Source organism: Tamandua tetradactyla, chromosome X (assembly GCF_023851605.1).
Source record: "Tamandua tetradactyla isolate mTamTet1 chromosome X, mTamTet1.pri, whole genome shotgun sequence".
NCBI lineage: Eukaryota > Metazoa > Chordata > Mammalia > Pilosa > Myrmecophagidae > Tamandua > Tamandua tetradactyla.
Genome location: NC_135353.1, coordinates 132,048,493 through 132,067,705, shown reverse-complemented (window position 1 = coordinate 132,067,705; position 19,213 = coordinate 132,048,493). Strand labels below are relative to the sequence as shown.

Sequence of the window (19,213 nt, the reverse complement as noted above, 5' to 3'; positions counted from 1 at the left end):
TAAGGATTCTTTAAAAAAAAAAAAAAAGGTTTATACCAATTCCAAGTATGATACTGAAATTCAAATTCATGGGCTTACTCCTAAGATGCACAGAAAGCAAATTCTGTTCACTGAATCCTCTCTTACTTTTGATTTTCACAATGCATCAAAGATGAGTTATAATTGGGGGAAAAAAAGTGTCCACCGAGTGTATGTTTAAAAATGCAACGAACATTTCAAAACCACACTTAAAAGGGAAAATACTTGCTAAGTTAAAGTCTATTAAGAAAATTATTTGAAACAATATTATTCTGCAGATAAAAATACATTTCTTATATATACATGCAGATGCTTAAATGAAAGAAAAGATTCAGTATCAAACAGAAAAGGGCTGACCCTTGATAAAGACATCTTAGATATATATTATCACCATTGTAAGGAGAACTGAAAACAGAAGGATATAAGTTAAAGGAAAGATAAAGTTTAGTCACCTGCTCAATGGAATGACCGAGTTGGGTGAGAGGCAGGAGATGAAGGCAGAAATAAGACATAGAAGAAAGGCAAAGAAGGCCTCAACTCTGACCAGAATTGAATGGAGAATCAAGTAAAGTTCAGAAAAGATATAGCAGCAGTGAGACACTCAATACTACAATTTAGTAGTCAGTAGTTACCGAAGCTCAAGTAAATCATCTTCAAGTAGAATTAGAAAAAGCATCTACAATTTAACAGTGCTATTTTTAAAACTTTCCCAATAATGTCAAGTCACCAGAAGAACATGGCCTCGGACTGTGTTCTTTAAAGCTTAAAAAAGTCCTTGACTGACTGACTGACTGGGAGAGATATCACAGTGCTCCAAAAAGAAATCCTGCGGAGATGTACTGGTACCAGAAACTCTGACCCTGGACCTGCCACAGACAACGCCCTGGATTTTGGATTTTTCAAGGAGAGGGGACTGGACCAGGTCTCTTCCAAGGGAAACATTCTATCTTTTTCTTGACAATAAATTGAATTGGGATCATTTAGAACAACGGTGATAGTGATGTGGGGGATAGGGGTGGTGAACAGGAAAAATTGAGCAATAAAGAAATATTTCGGATATTTAATGCAAGGGTAGAGCATTAAAGTACTTTGTTTCCTAATTAACGCTGTAAGCAGAAGTATCCTGTAAATTAAATTTGCCTAGGAGAAAAGTGATACAACTTCAACAGATAAGAATGACTGTATAATGACTGTATTATTTGGAATCCTTGCTCAGTATAAAGTCCTCAATGTCTCTTCTTCAAGGCTAGGCGCTTTCCTTTTCACCCAAATCCTACACTAAAAGACCACTGAAATGCTAAACAACCACACCAATCAAGTTAGGAATGTTTGAAGAAAATAAATTCACCTTGAAATAAAGAAGCAGATGTTTTTGGTCAAGTTTCAGACATGTATTGTTAGAAATTACTGGCCCCACCAAGTCAAAGATGAAGGAGGGAGGCCCTGAGAAATTTATAGAGTTTATACACACACAAGTGAGTGTCACTGTTTTGTTTTGTTTTTTTTTAAACCTAGTTTTATTAAATATTGCTCCTTAGGGATCTGTTTATAACAACTCCCAGAACATTTTCATGTAAGGATTCAAAGCGGTCATATTAAAATACAGCTTCAATATAAAGTTTATCACAGTTTTACAGTATTCAAAAATGACAGACCTGCCTTAAAAAACAAAAACCAAAAAAGGACTGTTACACCCAAAACATAAGAAAACAATTAAATAAACAAGGTTTGGCATTTCCATAACTTTATAGTATAAAACAGAATATTAAATCTATTACTGGCAAGTGGACACTGATGTATTACCTACTTTGAAATGTGTCCCATTTAAACACACTATACAAGTTCACTATACAAAGGATTGATGGTCTTTTTGATGGAAGAAGTACACCCTGAAATTTTTTGCCAGTTTAAAATATTTAGCTCTTAAAGTCAAAAAGTCCTTTTTTTCTTTTTAAACTGAAGGCTGAGTTCAGATTTTTTTTTGTTGTTTTGTCTCATTTGTCAGCCTTCCTGGTTTAAAAACAATAGTGTCTATGGACGCCCACCAGGGGGCAGTGTAAGATTAGCCATTAAATCACGAACAGCTGCAAATATTGTGCATTCACCTGCAACAGAGAAAAATGGTCATTAGCTATTCGCAATACAGGAAAGATGATGTTAACACACCGGTGAGGGAAGGGGTAATTAAATTTAAAATCAGTAAGAACTTTAAAGATCAAAGTAAAAGATTAAGTTTTAACTGCTCATATTACAGGGGAGTAAGCTTTGGTGTTAAGTTTCAGATGTTTAGTCTGGGTTTTGTTTTTTCTCTCAGAAGGAAATTTTGGGCAACTCCCAGTTAGAATGAAATTTAAGAAGACATGCCTAGGGTTTCTCTACAGAAGCACTGCATGCGGCACTGGATAAACCTTTGAAATTGGGCTTTAAGGCTACTGACAACTTGCCTATATATTCTGAATCCAAAGGAAAAGATCTTGTTTATATTTATGCATTGGTTATAACCTCAGTGGTGTCTTTATAATGTTGCATAAAAGACTAGATGAAAATGTCTATCACAGGGATGTCCAACAGAACTTTCCATAATGATGGAAATGTTCTATATTTATCCTATGGCTACTTGTAATATAGCTAGCTGATGTGACTAAGGAACTGAATTTTAAATTGTAATTAATTTAAACTTAAATAGCCACATGTGGCTAGTGGTGACCATATTGAATAGTACAGGTCAGTGGCATGTATTAGGGTTTTCTCACCAAATTTCAAGGAAATTGTCAACTTCTGGAGTTCAACCTTTAAGTCAATTAAATTTAAAAAAAAGTGATTTTTCTTAAATGTACTTCAAAGGAATAGGGAGGTGATGGATTTAGGAACAGATTTGTATGGGAGCTGATGATTCATTCTCTTGATTTCCTCTTTGCTCAAAAGAAACCTCTCATTTCTTGCAAATATTACAAATGCTTAAATATTATTAACCCATACCAGCTGTAAACATTATACACCAAAAGCTGATTCCTTCAACGAGAGCATGACCTAACACTACGGTGGCTAAAAGTGAGAGAACTGAAGATCTCATGTGAATAATGGCCTTCTGGCAAAGGTCAGGATGTGCAGTGACACTGTGCAAGTTACTGCCAACCTTTTCTCCAATACTGGAAAATTAAGGTACAGAAAGAAAATAAAAATCCAAAGGTCTGTCATCCAGCCTAAGGAAAAGTAAAAGAAAAAGAGAAAAACACTTCTAAATATCCCAACAATTTGTTTTTTTTTAAAAAAAGGAGAACATATATCTTTCTCTTTTTTAAAAACACGTTTTCATTATTGTCAGGTAGAAAAACGTGCTTGATCCCAACAGGATCAAAATATTATTTCCTTTTAATTTTTAATTCCACAAGACTTAATAATGGTAGTTATCTGCTTGGGCAGGAATGGTATTTGTTATCAAAGTTTTATTGGACCGCTACTTTGACAATTCTGATAGCTTTAAACTTTGATTCTTGAGATCTGACTTTTAGCTGCAAGAAGAGACAAGTCAAAGGATGAAAGCAGAAAATTATAAGAAGTGGAAGAAATATTACAACAAAAGAAGCATAGCCTTCTCTACTGCCCAGTGTATTCCTTATGGACTATAATTAAGTGGAAACTCACCTATGCAAACAATACGGGGAAACAAATAGCTAAAAACGTCATTTCTTTCATAATTCCTGCTCTGAGTAGCTAAAAATGTTTCAGAGAACAACTTCCTCTCATTTTATAACATAATTCTTTTGTCAAACTATTCTAAACTTTAGAAAGAGGATTTTCCTTAATGTTAGAAATAAGCAAAATTTAAATTAAAATTTATTAATTTCCTTAATAATAGAAATAATCAAAACGGAAGAAAAGTTCTCTCTGCTGAGCTTTATGATTTGTAGCCCCAAATTTAGCACTGCCAAGAACTATATGTTAAGCGTATGCTGCTACAGTACTGAAGGGACCTTGCTTATTTTTCCAGAAACATTCTGGTTTCCTTGAAAATGTTCAGTTTGAGAGCTTCATTGTGCACTTGGTGAAAAGGTTCACTTGCACCCACCTGACACTTATATAAGAAGCCCAAAAAGCAGTGAAGCCATTTGTATCAGCTTTTATTCTTCACAAAACATTTAGAAGATACAGAACTTTTAATGATATTCTATTCATGACTGAACCATGAAATATGAGAATTCAACATGCATTTCAACTTTGTGATATACAGAGTGGCAGGTGTCAATGGTAGGGCAAGAATTCACAGCCATGGAAAATTTGTAACATCCTAACCTAGGGCTTTATGGCAATGTGTGCTATAAATACAAGCTTCTGGCATTAGCAATTGGGTCAGTCCCAATAGTAAATTACTAACAAAACTAAAGTCCAGGCAGCAGAGAAATGGACAAAAATGAAGAATCAGTGAGAAAGGAAGAAAGCAACAGGCAGACATTTAAGAGGGCCACAGCAACTAGAGTTCTATTACTGGGTTGGGGGCAGGGATAGGAAGGGAGAAGAGGGGAGTAGAAAGGGGTATCTCAAAAGAACTTTTATAACACATATGCAATAAAATACTGTCTACACATCATGTACCTTGTCGTGGTGGATTCATCTCTGCAAACCTCTTTAGAATGTTGCTGACCATCATGGGAGCAGCAACAGAAGAGTTCTGCTGTCTGGGAATGTCTGCCTGCTGAGTTGTACCTGACGCCATGTCATAAATAATTGGAACTATAATACTAACAGGCTCTTGGGGAGGGACTGATGTTTTCTGAGTTAGTTGAAGCTGCAGACACACAACACACACAAAGAGAATAAAAACATATTAAGAAAATAAAACATTTGTCTCAATTTATCAAAGGCACCATCATTTACTGTACTTTCAGATTAAGGTACATATCAAGGGGAAGAAAATCAAATATGACAAGAAAAGTGGTAAGCAACTCTATTAATATTGTGGTTAAGATGCAACTGTGGCACATAATTATCTACCTCAATAAATTCCTATATATCCAAAGGAACCAGGATTTTATAAAATCTAAACTGACAATTAAGGATTCTGGATCTATATTTGGCAGCAATAGATAATTTATGCAATTATCCAAAAGTTGCTCTATTATTCTCACATTGCCTTTAACCCAGAAGCTCTGCACACACACACACAGCTGCCACATGATACTTACAAAGAAAAGCATTTTGGATTTCAGCACCACAGCAGGCGTCCCAGGAGGTGCAATCGGTGGTGCACTGGGAGGGATTGTCAGGCAAAACTGAACGTTCCATTTCAGCTGTGTTGCCTGGTCAGGGAACTGATTTAGACCAAAATAAATAAATAAATAAATAAATAAATAAATAAAGCTAAAGTCATATGAACATTTAAAATTGTGTTCTAGTATAGAAATGTGAAAGGTTAGAATTTTACTTCATACCTAATTATTAACAGAACATAAAATTGATAACTTACATTTTTTCAAAAGAAACAAGAAGTTATTAACTGAAAAGTCAATTCTAAAGTTAATATGTCCCCCTTCCATCCCTCCCACTTAATAGGTTAACCCCAGCCTATGGATTCAGCTTTCCTAGTGTCTTTGACACCTATTCCTTCCTCTCTATTTCCACTGATGCCTCCTGAGCTCTGGGCTTCACTACTTTGCCTGGGCCCCTATAAGGGTCCCTTCCAGTGGCTGCCTCCTCCAGTTCGTCCTTACACCACTACCAGAAACATGTCCTAAAGTATGGTTCTGATCCAGCTCACAAATGTTCAGTGACATTCAGTGACACATGCTGCCTCTCCTCCACAAGAACCAACTTCTCTACCTGACATTCAAGGCCTTTCTTAACTTATGCCAATCTAGACTTCCAGACCCATTTTTAACTTCTTCCCTAAACAAATCAAACTGTGTTAATGATTTCAAATTATACCCACTGGTGCTTTTATAACCACATAAATATTTACTTCTTTAAAAACCCAAACAGATTTCTTTTGACATAAACAATGTTTCCTATACCCCATCAAACCAGAAGCCAAAGCAAAATTACTGCCCCAATATTAACAGTAAAAAACACCCAACTAAAAAAAGTGGTTAAGTATTTGGATTTAACCAAGTAACTACTAGAATATTAAAATGAAAGGACTACTCTATGATTGCAAAAATATAAACAGCTACCACCTGGATTCCATCTACACATTGTATACTTTCACAGGGAAAGAAGAACAATTGAAAATCTCCCCAAAGAAGATGGATTTTTCAATAAAAGGTAGGGCAATCAGTGGTATCTAAAGAAGTTGGATATATACGTCACGTTTGACACTAAAATTTTAAATGAGTCAAAAACCTAAATAAATATTTTTTAAATTAATTTTTAAATTAAAAAAAATATATAACACATTCTTAACCTATGATCATTCCGTTCTACATATATAATCAATAACTCAAACTATCATCACATAGTTGCATATTCATCATCACGATCATTTCTTGGAACATTTGCATTAATTCAGAAAAAGAAATAAAAAGACAACAGAAAAAAATTCATACATACCATACCCCTTACCCCTCCCTTTCATTGAGCACTAGCATTTCAATCTAAATTTATTTTAACACGTTCTCCCTATTTATTTTTATTCTATATGTTTTACTTATATGTTGATAAGGTAGATAAAAGGAGCATCAGACATGAGGTTTTCACAATCACACAGTCACGGTGTGAAAGCTTTATCATTTTACAATCATCTTCAAGAAACATGGCTACTGGAATACAGCTCTACTTTTTCAGGCAGTTCCCTCCAGCCTCTCTGTTACATCCTGACTAACAAGGTGATATCTATTAATGCGTAAGAATAACCTCCAGGATAATCTCTCGACTCCCTTTCTCACCATTCCTCCAAGACTTTGCAAATACTTTTTTACTCACTGTTCAAATCACTCTGGGATTTATTGGGGCATCACTCTGGACAAACCTACAAAATCTTATGCCCTACTCAAGGTTCCATGTACTTACGGTGTTCAATTAAGCTGTCCACATAAGTTATATTAGGAACTGTACTAGTCAAAATACAAATTTTGTACCAAGTAAACATTTTTTGCTTTAGTCTCACAAATAAGTTAAGAATTTAAAATATTAATTACCATCTATTTTAAACACCCTGCAGTAATAACATTCCTTTGTTCTTCCTCATGCAAAAACACTAAATAAATAATTTTAAAACTAAACTCATACAAGTATTAAAAGAAACCATGGAAGAATTATTTCTTAATCTGAGAGTGGGAAAGAAGAGTCTAACAATGATACAAAAGCAGGAATCCTTAAAAGCAAAGATGGATACTTTTGACTACATTTAAAATAATATTTTACATAACTAAGCCTACCAAAGTAAAGTCAAAACATAAATGACAAACCAGAAAAAAATATTTATACCTAATATCCCAAGGGGCTAATTTCCCTAATATACAAAAAGCCCCTAAAAATCAATGAAAGAAAGACCTCTAAATCTAAAGATCGATAAAATTGTTAACAAGGATATGGGAAAGCAGGTACTCTCAATAAATTGCTGGGAGTATAAACTGGCATAACCTGTATAGACGACAATCTGGCAATATCTATCAAAATTATAATTTCATGTATCCTTTGACCCAGAAATTCTTTCTAAGAATTTGTCCTACAGATACATTGGCATATCCGTAGAAAAACTCTTGCTTGTGGCTCTGTTTGTAATCACAAAATATCAGAAACAAACAAAATGATCATCTCTTTAACCATTTTGATAATGAAGAAGCCCTTTGTGTACTGATATGGAAAGATCTCCAAGACTTGTTAAGTGAATAAAGCAAGATGCCCTTCCATTTCAAGCAATATGTGAAGGTAGGTATGCTGGAAATCACTTCCACTAACACTAACAAATATTGGGAGCAGGCAGGCATTTTTTAAATGCAAACTAGGCTAGCCAGACAATAGGGGAAACCTCCAAAGGGTCAAAAATAAGGCAAGAGCAGAAACCCAGTGCTCTGAAGCCAGCAGCTACCTGTAGAGAGTATTTGCTGCCTGAGATCTATCACTCAAATTTTAACTATTCAAGGTGTCAGAGAAAAAGTCTAGGCTCCCAACAAAAGTGCAAAGTCATATCAACAAACACATAAAGCCAAGCTTCCAAGAGCCATATCCTCAAGGAAAGGGTAAATGTAAAAAAATTTAATTAGGAAAGGCAAATGGCAATGAAACCTGTCTGTCCTGAACTTAGTCTGGGTGGAGCCCCAGGCAGGCCCTCAAGCAGGTGTGCGAAACCTCCCCTCATACTATCCAGGTGGTAGAAAAACCCTTAGCCAAGAATTCAGTTTTCAATAGTTCCCCAAGGCACCTGACAAAAGCAAACACTTTGCCAGATGTGCAATATAAAATTAGGTGTGTTTAATATGTAAGAAATAAGAAGCAATTAAAAGTATTAGGAAGGCACAAAAGACTATAAAAAATGAACAGGAAAATACAAAAAAAAAAGAAACAAAAATGAAAAATGCAGAAATTTAATTTAAAAACTCAATAGAAATGTTAAATAGCACATTAGACATAATAGAAGATAAATATTAAGACACAGCCAAGGTAGATAAAGAGGTAAAACATATCAAAGATAGAATAGGAGACTTGAAGGATGGAATATCAAAGTCTAGTATTTGTATAAGAATTCTGGAATGGGATTGTGGCTAGCACTGTTAGTTGTTCCCAGTGTCCATCCTCCTCCTTTTCAATAATAAATAGAACCCCTGATTTCTTTTTTAATTTTAATGCAATTCTATTGATTTATATATTATATATTCATATACTATGTAATCAAAGTGTACAATCAATGGTTTACAATACCCTCATACAGCTGTGCATTTATCATCATATATACAAAAGAGCAAAAAATTTCAAAGCGTATCACAATAATTAGTTATAGAATAGATTTCAGAGTTTGCTATGGGTTAGTTCCACAATTTTAGGTTTTTACTTCTAGCTGCTCTAAAATACTGGAGACTGAAAGAAATATCAATATAATGATTCAGCAATCATACTCCTTTGTTAAACCCTTCCTTCTCTGTATAACTTCACCATCTCCTTTGATCTTTCTCCCAATTTTGAGAGATATTTGGGCTATGCCCATTCTAACTTTTTCATGTTGAAAGATGCAGTTGATAATATTGGATAGGGGGATGGAATTAGTTGACAGAACCCCTGATTTTTGTGGGGCATATAGGAGTGTTGAATAAAGAACTGCATTTCTAGACTCTCTTGCAGTTACATGTGGCCTTATCTTGGACAAGAATATAGGGCACACAAGGTTCCTTAAAGGAAAGGGAGTATGTCCTTTTCCCTCTTTTCTTTCCTATTATCAAGACTGCTGGTTGGAACCTGCCCAGCTACCATGAACCATTGGCTAAATTGAGAATAGAAGCCACACATGGCATGGTAATATGATAGAAGGATCTTGGGTCTTTGATATTATGATTCAACATACCAGCCCTGGACCTCCTACCTGGGGCTTTGACATAAGGGAAAAACTAACTTCTATTTTATTGAAGCCATTGGTATTATGGTATTGCTGTCCCTTACAGCCAAACTTAATGCTGCTAGAACAGAGAATATTATATATCTCTACAATTCACCATTTAATAGAAAAAAAGGAGCAGACCACAAGATTATTTCAACAGATACAGAAAAAGAACTGATAAAATTCAACACTCATGCTTGTCTTCATTGGCTATAAGAGAAATGCAAGTTAAGACGACAGTGAGACATCCCCTCACACTTGTAAGAATGGCTGCTATTAAACAAACAGGAAACTATAAATGTTGGAGAGGATGTGGAGAAATTGGAACACTTATTCACTGTTGGTGGGAATGTAAAATGGTTCGGCCACGGTGGAAATGAGTTTGGTGATTCCTCAGAAAACTAAATACTGAGTTGCCCTATGACCCGGCAATACCAATATTCGGTATATATCCAGAAGAGTTGAGGGCAGTGACATGAACAGACATTTGCACACCGATGTTCACAGCAGCACTATTCACAATTGCCAAGAGATGGAAACAATCCAGGTGCCCATCAACAGACGCGTGGATAAATAAAAGGTGGTATATATATACGATGGAATATTATGCAGCATTTAGACAAAATGATGTCCAGAAACATATGACAAAATGGATGAACCTTGAGGACATAATGCTGAGTGAAATAAGTCAGACACAAAGACAGATACTATATGATTCCATTATTGTAACTTTGATAAAGCCACCACTGTTTTGGAGCAGCTAGAAGGAAAAATCTGAGTTGAAGGCATGGTAGCCCATGACAAACTCTGGGAACTAGTCTGTGGCTGCTTGTTGAAGTGCGCTTTGAAAATTACTACTTTTTTTCCTTTCTTTTCGTTGTATATATATATATATATATATATGTTATATTTTATAACTAAAACATGGTTAAAAAAACTATAGTCAGTTATAGTAGTATTAGATAAAATAAATACCTGAAATAAAAAATTTGAAAATATTTAGTAACATAGCTCACTACTAAAGCAAAGTTGATATATGTAATAACTTTTTACTTGATATTTTGAGAATGCAGTTTTGATAGTCAATCAAATACTGTTTAATTTTAGAATTCAAGTAACTTTGATATCTGTATTTATAGATTTTTTTCCTTCCTTGCTTTAATTTTAAATTGGTTTATGAAACATATTGTACAAACTGGCTTTATGATGATTACTTAGACATTTTTTAAATATGCCTATGGATAAGCTAAGATATCCACTTTAGATGGTTAAGATTTCCATGTGAATTGTAAAAATATTTGAATCTTCATCTTTTCCTGAAATACAGAAAATATTTAGTAACATAGGTCATTATTAGAGCAATGCAGATATTTTTAAGAACTTTCTATTTGGTATTTTGAGAACATTCACAGTTTTGAGAGCTGATCAAATGGCATCTAAGCTTGTTTATTTATTTATTTATTTATTTATTTTTGGCATGGGCAGACACCGGGAATCGAACCTGGGTGTCTGGCATGGCAGGTGAGAACTCTGCCTGCTGAGCCACCGTGGCCCGCCCTACGTTAGTTTTTAATACACAGAATTTAAGAACTTTGCTATCCAAATACGTAGATTTTTTCCTTGTTGTATTAATTTTAAATTGGTTTATGAAACTTAACTGTGCAAACACAGGCCTTAAAATATTATATGGATACTTTATTTAAATATGCCTATAGGTGAGTTAACTAAGATATCCATTCTTGGTGGTTCTAAGTGTATCGTTTCTTTTTTTAAATAAAAAATATGTAAAAAATAAAAATAAAGAAAAAATTCAATGCTCATTTTTTTAATCAACATTTTAAACTAGAAAGAGGATACTTCCTTAATCTGATGGTATCTACCAAAAACCCACAGGAAACATCACACTAAATGGTGAAATGATTATGAAAATTTGATAAATGATGGAAGTGGAACTGCAGATCTGTGAGGAAAGGGTAGATTATTATGTAAATACTGTTAAGGCATGGAAGAAAGCAAAGGAGGAAGAAAAGGTAACAGAAATCAATTCCCTACCCCACATCATACACAAAAAGCAATTCCAGGTGGATTAAAGACTTAAATGTGAAAAGATTTATATTATTAGTTTTTATAATTTACATATACATTATAAATTTTTACAAATGACACTTTTCATAATAAAAATGGAAAAAGTACATATAGGTATGCCTATGAGTCATCTCCGGAGGACTTCTTTTGTTGCTCATATGTAGCCTCTTTCTCTCTAATCCCAACTGTGCAAGTGAAACCACTACCCTCCCCCCTACGTGGGACATGACATCCACGGGTGAGTCTTCTTGGTGGTGTGGGAGATGACCCCCAGGGATGAGTCTGACATGGGATCAACAATGCCATCCTGACCAAAATGGGGAAAAGAAGTATAACATATAAGGGCTTGGTGGCTGAGAAAGTTCAAATAGAGACGAGAGGCTACTCTGGAGGTCATTCTCACGCCGGCTTCAGTTAGACACTGCTACTATCATAACTTGCCAACCCCCCCCAAAAAAACCATTCCTGACAATTCTAAAGAACACCTAGAACATTATAAAAGATTATACAAAGGTTCCATGCCCTAGGGTAACTTTCCAGAAACCTACAACCTCCAGATGGTCCCTGGACCAGGTAAGTACTGAAATGCTGAGGGGCCAGCCTTTCCAGAACATCAACTAGTTCCATCTCCCTATCCCGTATTATCAACAGCCCCTTCCGATGTGAAAAAGTTAGAATGGGCATAATCCAAATACCCCTAAAGAGTGAGAGAAAGATCAAAGGTATGGTGGAGTTATACAGAGATCGGGTTTAACAAATGAGCATGATTGCTGAATCAGTATACTGATATTTCTTTCAGCCTCTACTACCTTAGATTAGCTAGAAATAAAAACCTAAAATTGTGGAATTGTGACCCATACCAAACTCTGAAATTTGCTCTACAACTAACTACTGCAATGTACTTTGAAATTTATTGCTTTTTTGTATATGTTCTTTTTCACAAAAAAAGAAAACAAAGAGAAGGAAGAGTATAATAGTGAAGATAGGATTTAACGAACAAATATGACTGCTGAATCAGTATACTCATATTCTTTTGGTCTCCAGTATCTTGGAGGAGTTAGAAGAAAAAGTGAAAAATCGTGGAACTGTAACCCATACCAAACTTTAAAATCTGTTGTATAACTACTTGTTTAAATGTACTTGGAAATTTATTGCTTTTTTGTATATATTTTTCACAATAAAACAAGCATTAAAAAACTGGAAAAAATACAAAACAGGATGTGTAAATGGTTCCATTTTGTTTTTAAAAAAGTATATGAGGGAGATATATGTATTTGCTTTTATGAATGGACCTTCTGGAAGGACAAGCAAGACACTGGTAACTCTGGTTCACTGTGAGGGGATGAGCTGGACGGCTGGGCAGGATGGATGGGAAATTTTTCACTGTATCATCTTGCTGTTCTAAATTCAAAAGCGACAACAGGATAGTGCACCTATTCAAAGTTAAATAAAATTTAAATTAAACTAAGCAGAATTTGAGAAAAATGAAAGAAAACATAAATGGGTGAAAGCCAATAAACATTGCTCCCACCTACTTCAACCTCCTCAAGTAGACCTTGCTATAAAAGTATATCTTTCTCTGTAACTTACCAGCTCTAGCTTCATAATATGCACACAGTCTCTGAGGATGTGTGGAGGAGCTCCTAATAGCTTGGTGAAGGCTATTAATGTATTGGCTTTAAATGGCGGTCCTGCAACCTATGGGAATAAATAAAGCAAATTACTCTTGATTCTAACTTGACTCTTCTATTTCATTAATTATATTAAAATTACACATTATTAAACACATACTCTCGTTTCGAAGAATTTCTCCAAAACTTGAAGTTCGTCAGGTTTCCACTGTCCTGCATTTTCAGGTGTCACTTTCAGCTGAAGTGTTTGGTTGGTTTTGGGACTAAGAGCTACTCTGCATTTCAGTGCATCAGTCTTAAACATGATCACTCCTGGTTCATTGGAATTTATGAGCTGTAGCTACAGAACAACAAGAATGCAGCAAATTTAACGTTTAAGGCATTACATAAGAGAAAGAAAATGAAAATGTTACTGAAAGAATTGCTACAAAAGGAAACCAACTAAGTTGACATCTGCTCCAAACAAATAAAGTTATCTAGGCATTGAGCATCAACAACTGCTAACAACATTAAAAAAGAGAGGCAATCAGACTTATATGTCTCTTGATGGAAAAACAAAACACTATCTATAAAGTATTCTTTCAAAACAAGAACCATCACCAAAAAGTTGAGTCTGAATTCAATAGCTAGATTAATCCAGTATCACAGGAAATACAAGGGTGAAAAGAACATGTTAAGTGATTTCAAAGGGATACAATCAGCAAAATCCAGACTGTTAGAAACTACAGAACAAATGATTTAGTTTCCTCAACAAATAAATTGTGTACAGAGAAATGGAGGAGGAGCCAGTTTTTAAAAGGGACTTAAAAAAACTAACTTCAATTCTGATTCAGACTGTAAAAAATGGGACAAATGAGGAAATCTGGGCACCAACTAGATAAGTGGTGATAAATTACTTTTTAGGTATAATTATGTTACAGTGATACATGATGCCCAATGGAAAGGTGGCTGAAGGATACATTGACAGAGAAGTAAAATGAACTGTGGTGTATACATATGATGGAATATTGTGGCTACACAAAGGAACGAAGTCGAAGTTGTAAGGCACACAACAAGGTGAATGAACCCTGGGGACATTATGTGGTGCAAAATAAGCTGGAAACAAAAGAACAAATATTGTATGGTCTCTTTTAGAAAATTGGGGCCTAGACTGTAAGTGCTTACAGCAGTCACATTTAGTCTGGAGCTGTCAATGTTATTTCTAGATTTTGAGATCTTGTGCTATATATGTATAACCTGGCATTTCCCTGGACAATTTGGGTACCTTTGTGACACCTAAGACCTAGAGCTGGAGTTCTGCAGCTCGAAAGCTAGCATTGCTACATACAACAACAACTGTTTAAGAAACCAAAAAAGAGATCAGCCTTCAATCAGTGAAAAGAGCAAAGTCGACTGGGTCGGAACGGAAGTAAACTAGAATACAGGGATAAGGAGGACATTGTATTTTAGAACTTCACCTACTCTATGAGAAGAAAGGAAGAGAAGTTTATTTTGTACAAAACCTAAATATCTGGTAGCACATAATCGAACTCAACCTGCCTGGATAGCTTGTTAAAATAACCCAAACACATGGAGCCCAGAATGGGAAGGACTTTTAATTCTGTATAGCTTAATGTAATAGCTAGATACATCCCAGAGGACTTCCAGGCAGGGGGCTGGGCTAACCATGGCTGAGGACAAGGAGGAGGCGGAGTTCTGCCTCGCTGCGCTCCTTATAAGCGGGCAGTGGACAGACAATTAAAAAGTATGGATATTATCAACAGACGAGTAAAACGTATGGAATAAAGATGAATAATAGGGGGAACAAATGTTAAAATAAATTTAGAGTGAAATGCTGGTAATAGGTGAGAGGGAAGGGTGGGGGGTATGGTATGTATGAATTTTTTTAAAAATTTATTTATTAATTAAAAAAACTAACAAACCAAATAAAACATCAACATATATAATCATTAATTCACAATATCACTTAGTTGCATATTCATCATTTCTTAGAACATTTGCATTAATTCAGAAAAAGAAATAAAAAGACAATAGAAAAAGAAATAAAACGAGCATAGAAAAGGAAAAAAAAAGATTATACCTACATACCCCTTACCCCTTGCTTTCATTGATCACTAGCATTTCAAACTAAATTTATTTTAGCATTTGTTCCTCTTATTATTTATTTTTATTCCGTATGTTCTACTCGTTTGTTGACAAGGTAGATAAAAGGAGCATCAGACACAAGGTTTTCACAATCACACAGTCACACTGTGAAAGCTGTATCATTATTCAATCATCCTCAAGAAACATGGCTACTAGAACACAGCTCTGCATTTTCAGGCAGTTCCCTCCAGCCTCTCCATTACATCTTGAATAACAAGGTGATATCTACTTAATGTGTAAGAATAACCTCCAGGATAACCTCTCAGCCATTGACCTTTGTCTCATTTCACTCTTCCCCCTTTTGGTCGAGAAGGTTTTCTCAATCCCTAGATGCTAAATCTCAGCTCATTCTAGGGTTTTTCCCAATCCCTTGATGCTGAGTCTCAGCTCACTCTAGGATCTCTGTCCCACATTGCTAGGAAGGTCCACACCCCTTGGAGTCATGTCCCATGTAGACAGGGGGAGGGTGGTGAGCTTGCTTGTTGTGTTGGCTGGAGAGGCCACATCTGAGCAACAAAAGAAGCTCTCTTGGGGGTGACTCTTAGGCCTAAATTTTAAGTAGACTTGACCTATCCTTTTTGGGGCTAAGTTTCATATGAACAAACCCCAAGACTGGGGGCTCAGCCTATAGCTTTGGTTGTCCACACTGCTTGTGAGAATATCAAGAATTCAACTTGGGGAAGTTGAATTTCTCCCCACTCTCACCATTCCCCAAAGGGGACTTTGCAAATACTTTTCCACTCACTGATCGAATCACTCTGGGATTCATCGGGGCATCACTCTGGACAAACCAACAAAATCTCATGTCCTAATTGAGATTCCAAGTACTTATGGCGTTCAATCAAACTATCTACATAAGTTATATTAGGAAATGCACTAGTCAAAACATAAATTTTGTAACAAACAAACATTTTTTGCTTTAGTCTCACACATGAGGTGACATTTTAAAATATTAATTATCATCTATTTTCAGCACCCTGCAATAATGACATTCCTTTGTTCTTCCTCATGCAAAAACATTTTTAAAATTTGTACATTTAGTCACTATTATTATACACTCTAAGCATTCCTAGATTATACCATCTCAATCTTTATTGTCTTTCTTTGTGATTTCATTTATGTACCCAGCCCTTTCCCTCTATTATTCTCACATGCAGCTTCATCCACTGTTTTAACATAATTGTATTACAGTTAGGTAGTATTGTGCTGTCCATTTCTGAGTTTTTGTATTCAGACCTGTTGCTCAGTCTGTATCCCTTTATGAATTTTTGTTTTCTCTTTATTTCTTTTTCTGAATAGATGCAAATGTTCCAAGAAATGATCATGATGATCAATATGCAACTATGTGATGTTATTGTGAACTGCTGATTATAATATGTAGAACGGAATGATCAAAAGTTACGAATGCTTGCGTTTGGCGTTTTTTTGGTATTTTTTAAAAAAAATTAAAAAATTAATAATAAAAAAAAGTATCGATAAAGTCCCTTGAAGGACTGGAGAAGAAATATGGAACTATTAAACTTTACCAGCAGGGAAACCCCTAAGACTGCCTTAAACATCAGGGACTCCCAAGTCAATAGGCCAAACCCTTGATCTTGAAGGTTGTTCTTATGAAGCCTATTTCTGGAGCGGAGAAGCTAAGCCTACCTATAGTTATGCCTAAGAGTTACTGCCCAAATACCTCTTTTGTTACTCAGATATGGCCTTACTCTAGGCCCAACCCTGCAAGGAAAATCATTCCTCTTCCCCTTATGTGGGACATGACATCCAGGGATGAAATTCTCCCTGGCAATATAGGATATGACTCCCACGGATGAGCCTGGCCCTGGCACCGTGGGATCGACAACATCTTCCTGACCAAAAGGAGGAAAAGAATTATAACAAAATAAGATGTCAGTGGCTCAGAGAGTTCAAATAGAGTAGTTAAAGGGCTATTCTGGAGGCTATCCTTACACAAGCTTCAGCTGGATATTGCTATTTATCAGTTTGCCAAACCCCAACCAACACCATTTCTGTTAACCCTAAGGAATATCTAGGGCTCTATCTGAGATTCTACAAAAACTTTCCCATACTATGATTACTTTCCAGAAACCTACAGCCTCCAGATGGGTTCCTAGGCCACATAAGTCCTGAAACCCAGAGCAGCCAGCCGCTCCAAGAACATCAACTAGTTTCATCTCCCTATCCCGTATTATCGGCAGCCCTTTCTCCAACATGAAAAAGTTAGATGGACATAGCCCAAACACCCCCTAGAGATTGAGAGAAGGATCAAAGGAGAAGGAGGAGTTAAAACAGAGAAAGATAGGATTTAACAAATGATATGACTATTGAACCTTTATATTGATATTTACATTAGTCTACAGTGTCTTGAAACAGAAGGAAAAACCTAAAATTGTGAAACTGTAACCCAACCAAAACCTGAAATCTTTTGTAGTTCTATAACTACTTGCTACAGTGTACTTTGAAATATGCTTTTTTGTATATTTGTTATATTTCACAATAAAAAAATGTTTAAAAAAGAAAATAATGGTATGGTGGTTATTTTTTTAAGCATCCATACATTTTAGAGACACTAAAATATTTATGGATGAAATATGATTCTGAGATTTGTATGAAACCATCTGGGGGGGAGAAGATAGAGATGAAATAATATTGGTATGTGCTAACTGTTGAAAGTGGGCAATGAGAACATAACAGTTCATTATGATTTTCTCTCTTTTTATCTATCCTTAAAATTTTCCACAATAAAATGTTTTAAAGAGTGGCACAATGGGAAAAAAAGAATAAAGAGTACAATAAGAAAATATTAGATCTGGATTAGCACTTTTTCTACCCCAGGGGTTACTAAACTTTTTCTGTACGGGGCCACAGAAGAAATATTTTAGGTTTTAGGGGCCATGTACTTTCCATTGCAACTGCTCGACAAGGCTGTTTTAGTATGATAGCAGCCACAGGCAATCTGGCATGGCTGTGTTCCAATAAAACTTCATGTACAAAAACAGATGGTGGGCAAGATTTGGCCCCTAAACTGTAGTTTACTGACCTGACCCATGTTCCAGCCTAATATATTGATTATACAAAGGAGTAAAATGATGCTCAAAGAGCTGAAAGCTAAGATGCTTGGTATAACCCTCTGGGTAGATGTTTTAGACAGGCACCATTTTGACTATCTCATTAAAATGTATATATAACAATAACTATAAATAACATTTAATAAGTATCCAATGCCAGATATCATGCTAAGGCCTTTACGTGAGATATCTCAAATTCCCACAGCATTTAGGGAGATACTATTATCTACTATTATCTGAAAGGTGGAGAGATATGCTGAAGATCATATGAGCAGGTGATGTGCCCGGCTACAAACCCAGGTGGTCTGACTCTAGAAATGGTGCTCTCAAATCAGACCTATGAGCCGTCTCCTAAGAACATTACCATGGGATAGTTTAGAAGTCATTTGCTATACGGGTTTTAAATGAATCCGATAACGCATTCAAAAAGCAGTCTCCATGCTTGTGATCATAAATAATTTTATTCCAATGAAGACTGAGATTCAAAGTCAGCCTGTCTACAAAGCATTCCAGAGGGCACGTAATTACTAGTATGCTATTCTTTGCCAGCCCAGATACTGGGTACACTTGTTCTATGGTATCTTGGTGACCTGTCTCCATGTCCACATTAGCCACATAATATGGAAGCCATAGCACAACCAACCAAAAAATGCAGAAATATGTTAATGGGAGAATGGAAAAGAAAATAGAGGAGTCCGTTTTTAACGCTAGGGCAGGGTGAAAAGCCTAATTCTAACAAG

The 19,213-nt window shown here is 35.6% G+C and overlaps 1 protein-coding gene across 3 annotated transcripts in view; it reads right to left on the bottom strand.

Annotated features, from left to right (window-relative positions):
• Positions 1–991: 991 nt before the first annotated feature.
• MED14 (mediator complex subunit 14) overlaps positions 992–19,213 on the bottom strand; it is a 105,697-nt gene continuing 87,475 nt past the window's right edge. For 2 of the 3 annotated variants that reach the window (XM_077144930.1, XM_077144931.1), the window contains 5 exons: positions 13,418–13,597; positions 13,217–13,324; positions 5,202–5,327; positions 4,612–4,804; positions 992–2,123 (listed from right to left, as the gene is read on the bottom strand). In XM_077144930.1, coding sequence (XP_077001045.1) covers positions 2,050–2,123; positions 4,612–4,804; positions 5,202–5,327; positions 13,217–13,324; positions 13,418–13,597 — 681 coding nt within the window. In that variant the 3' untranslated portion in view covers positions 992–2,049. The remainder of the gene's footprint in view (positions 2,124–4,611; positions 4,805–5,201; positions 5,328–13,216; positions 13,325–13,417; positions 13,598–19,213) is intronic. The other variant, XM_077144933.1, reaches the window with a different exon arrangement.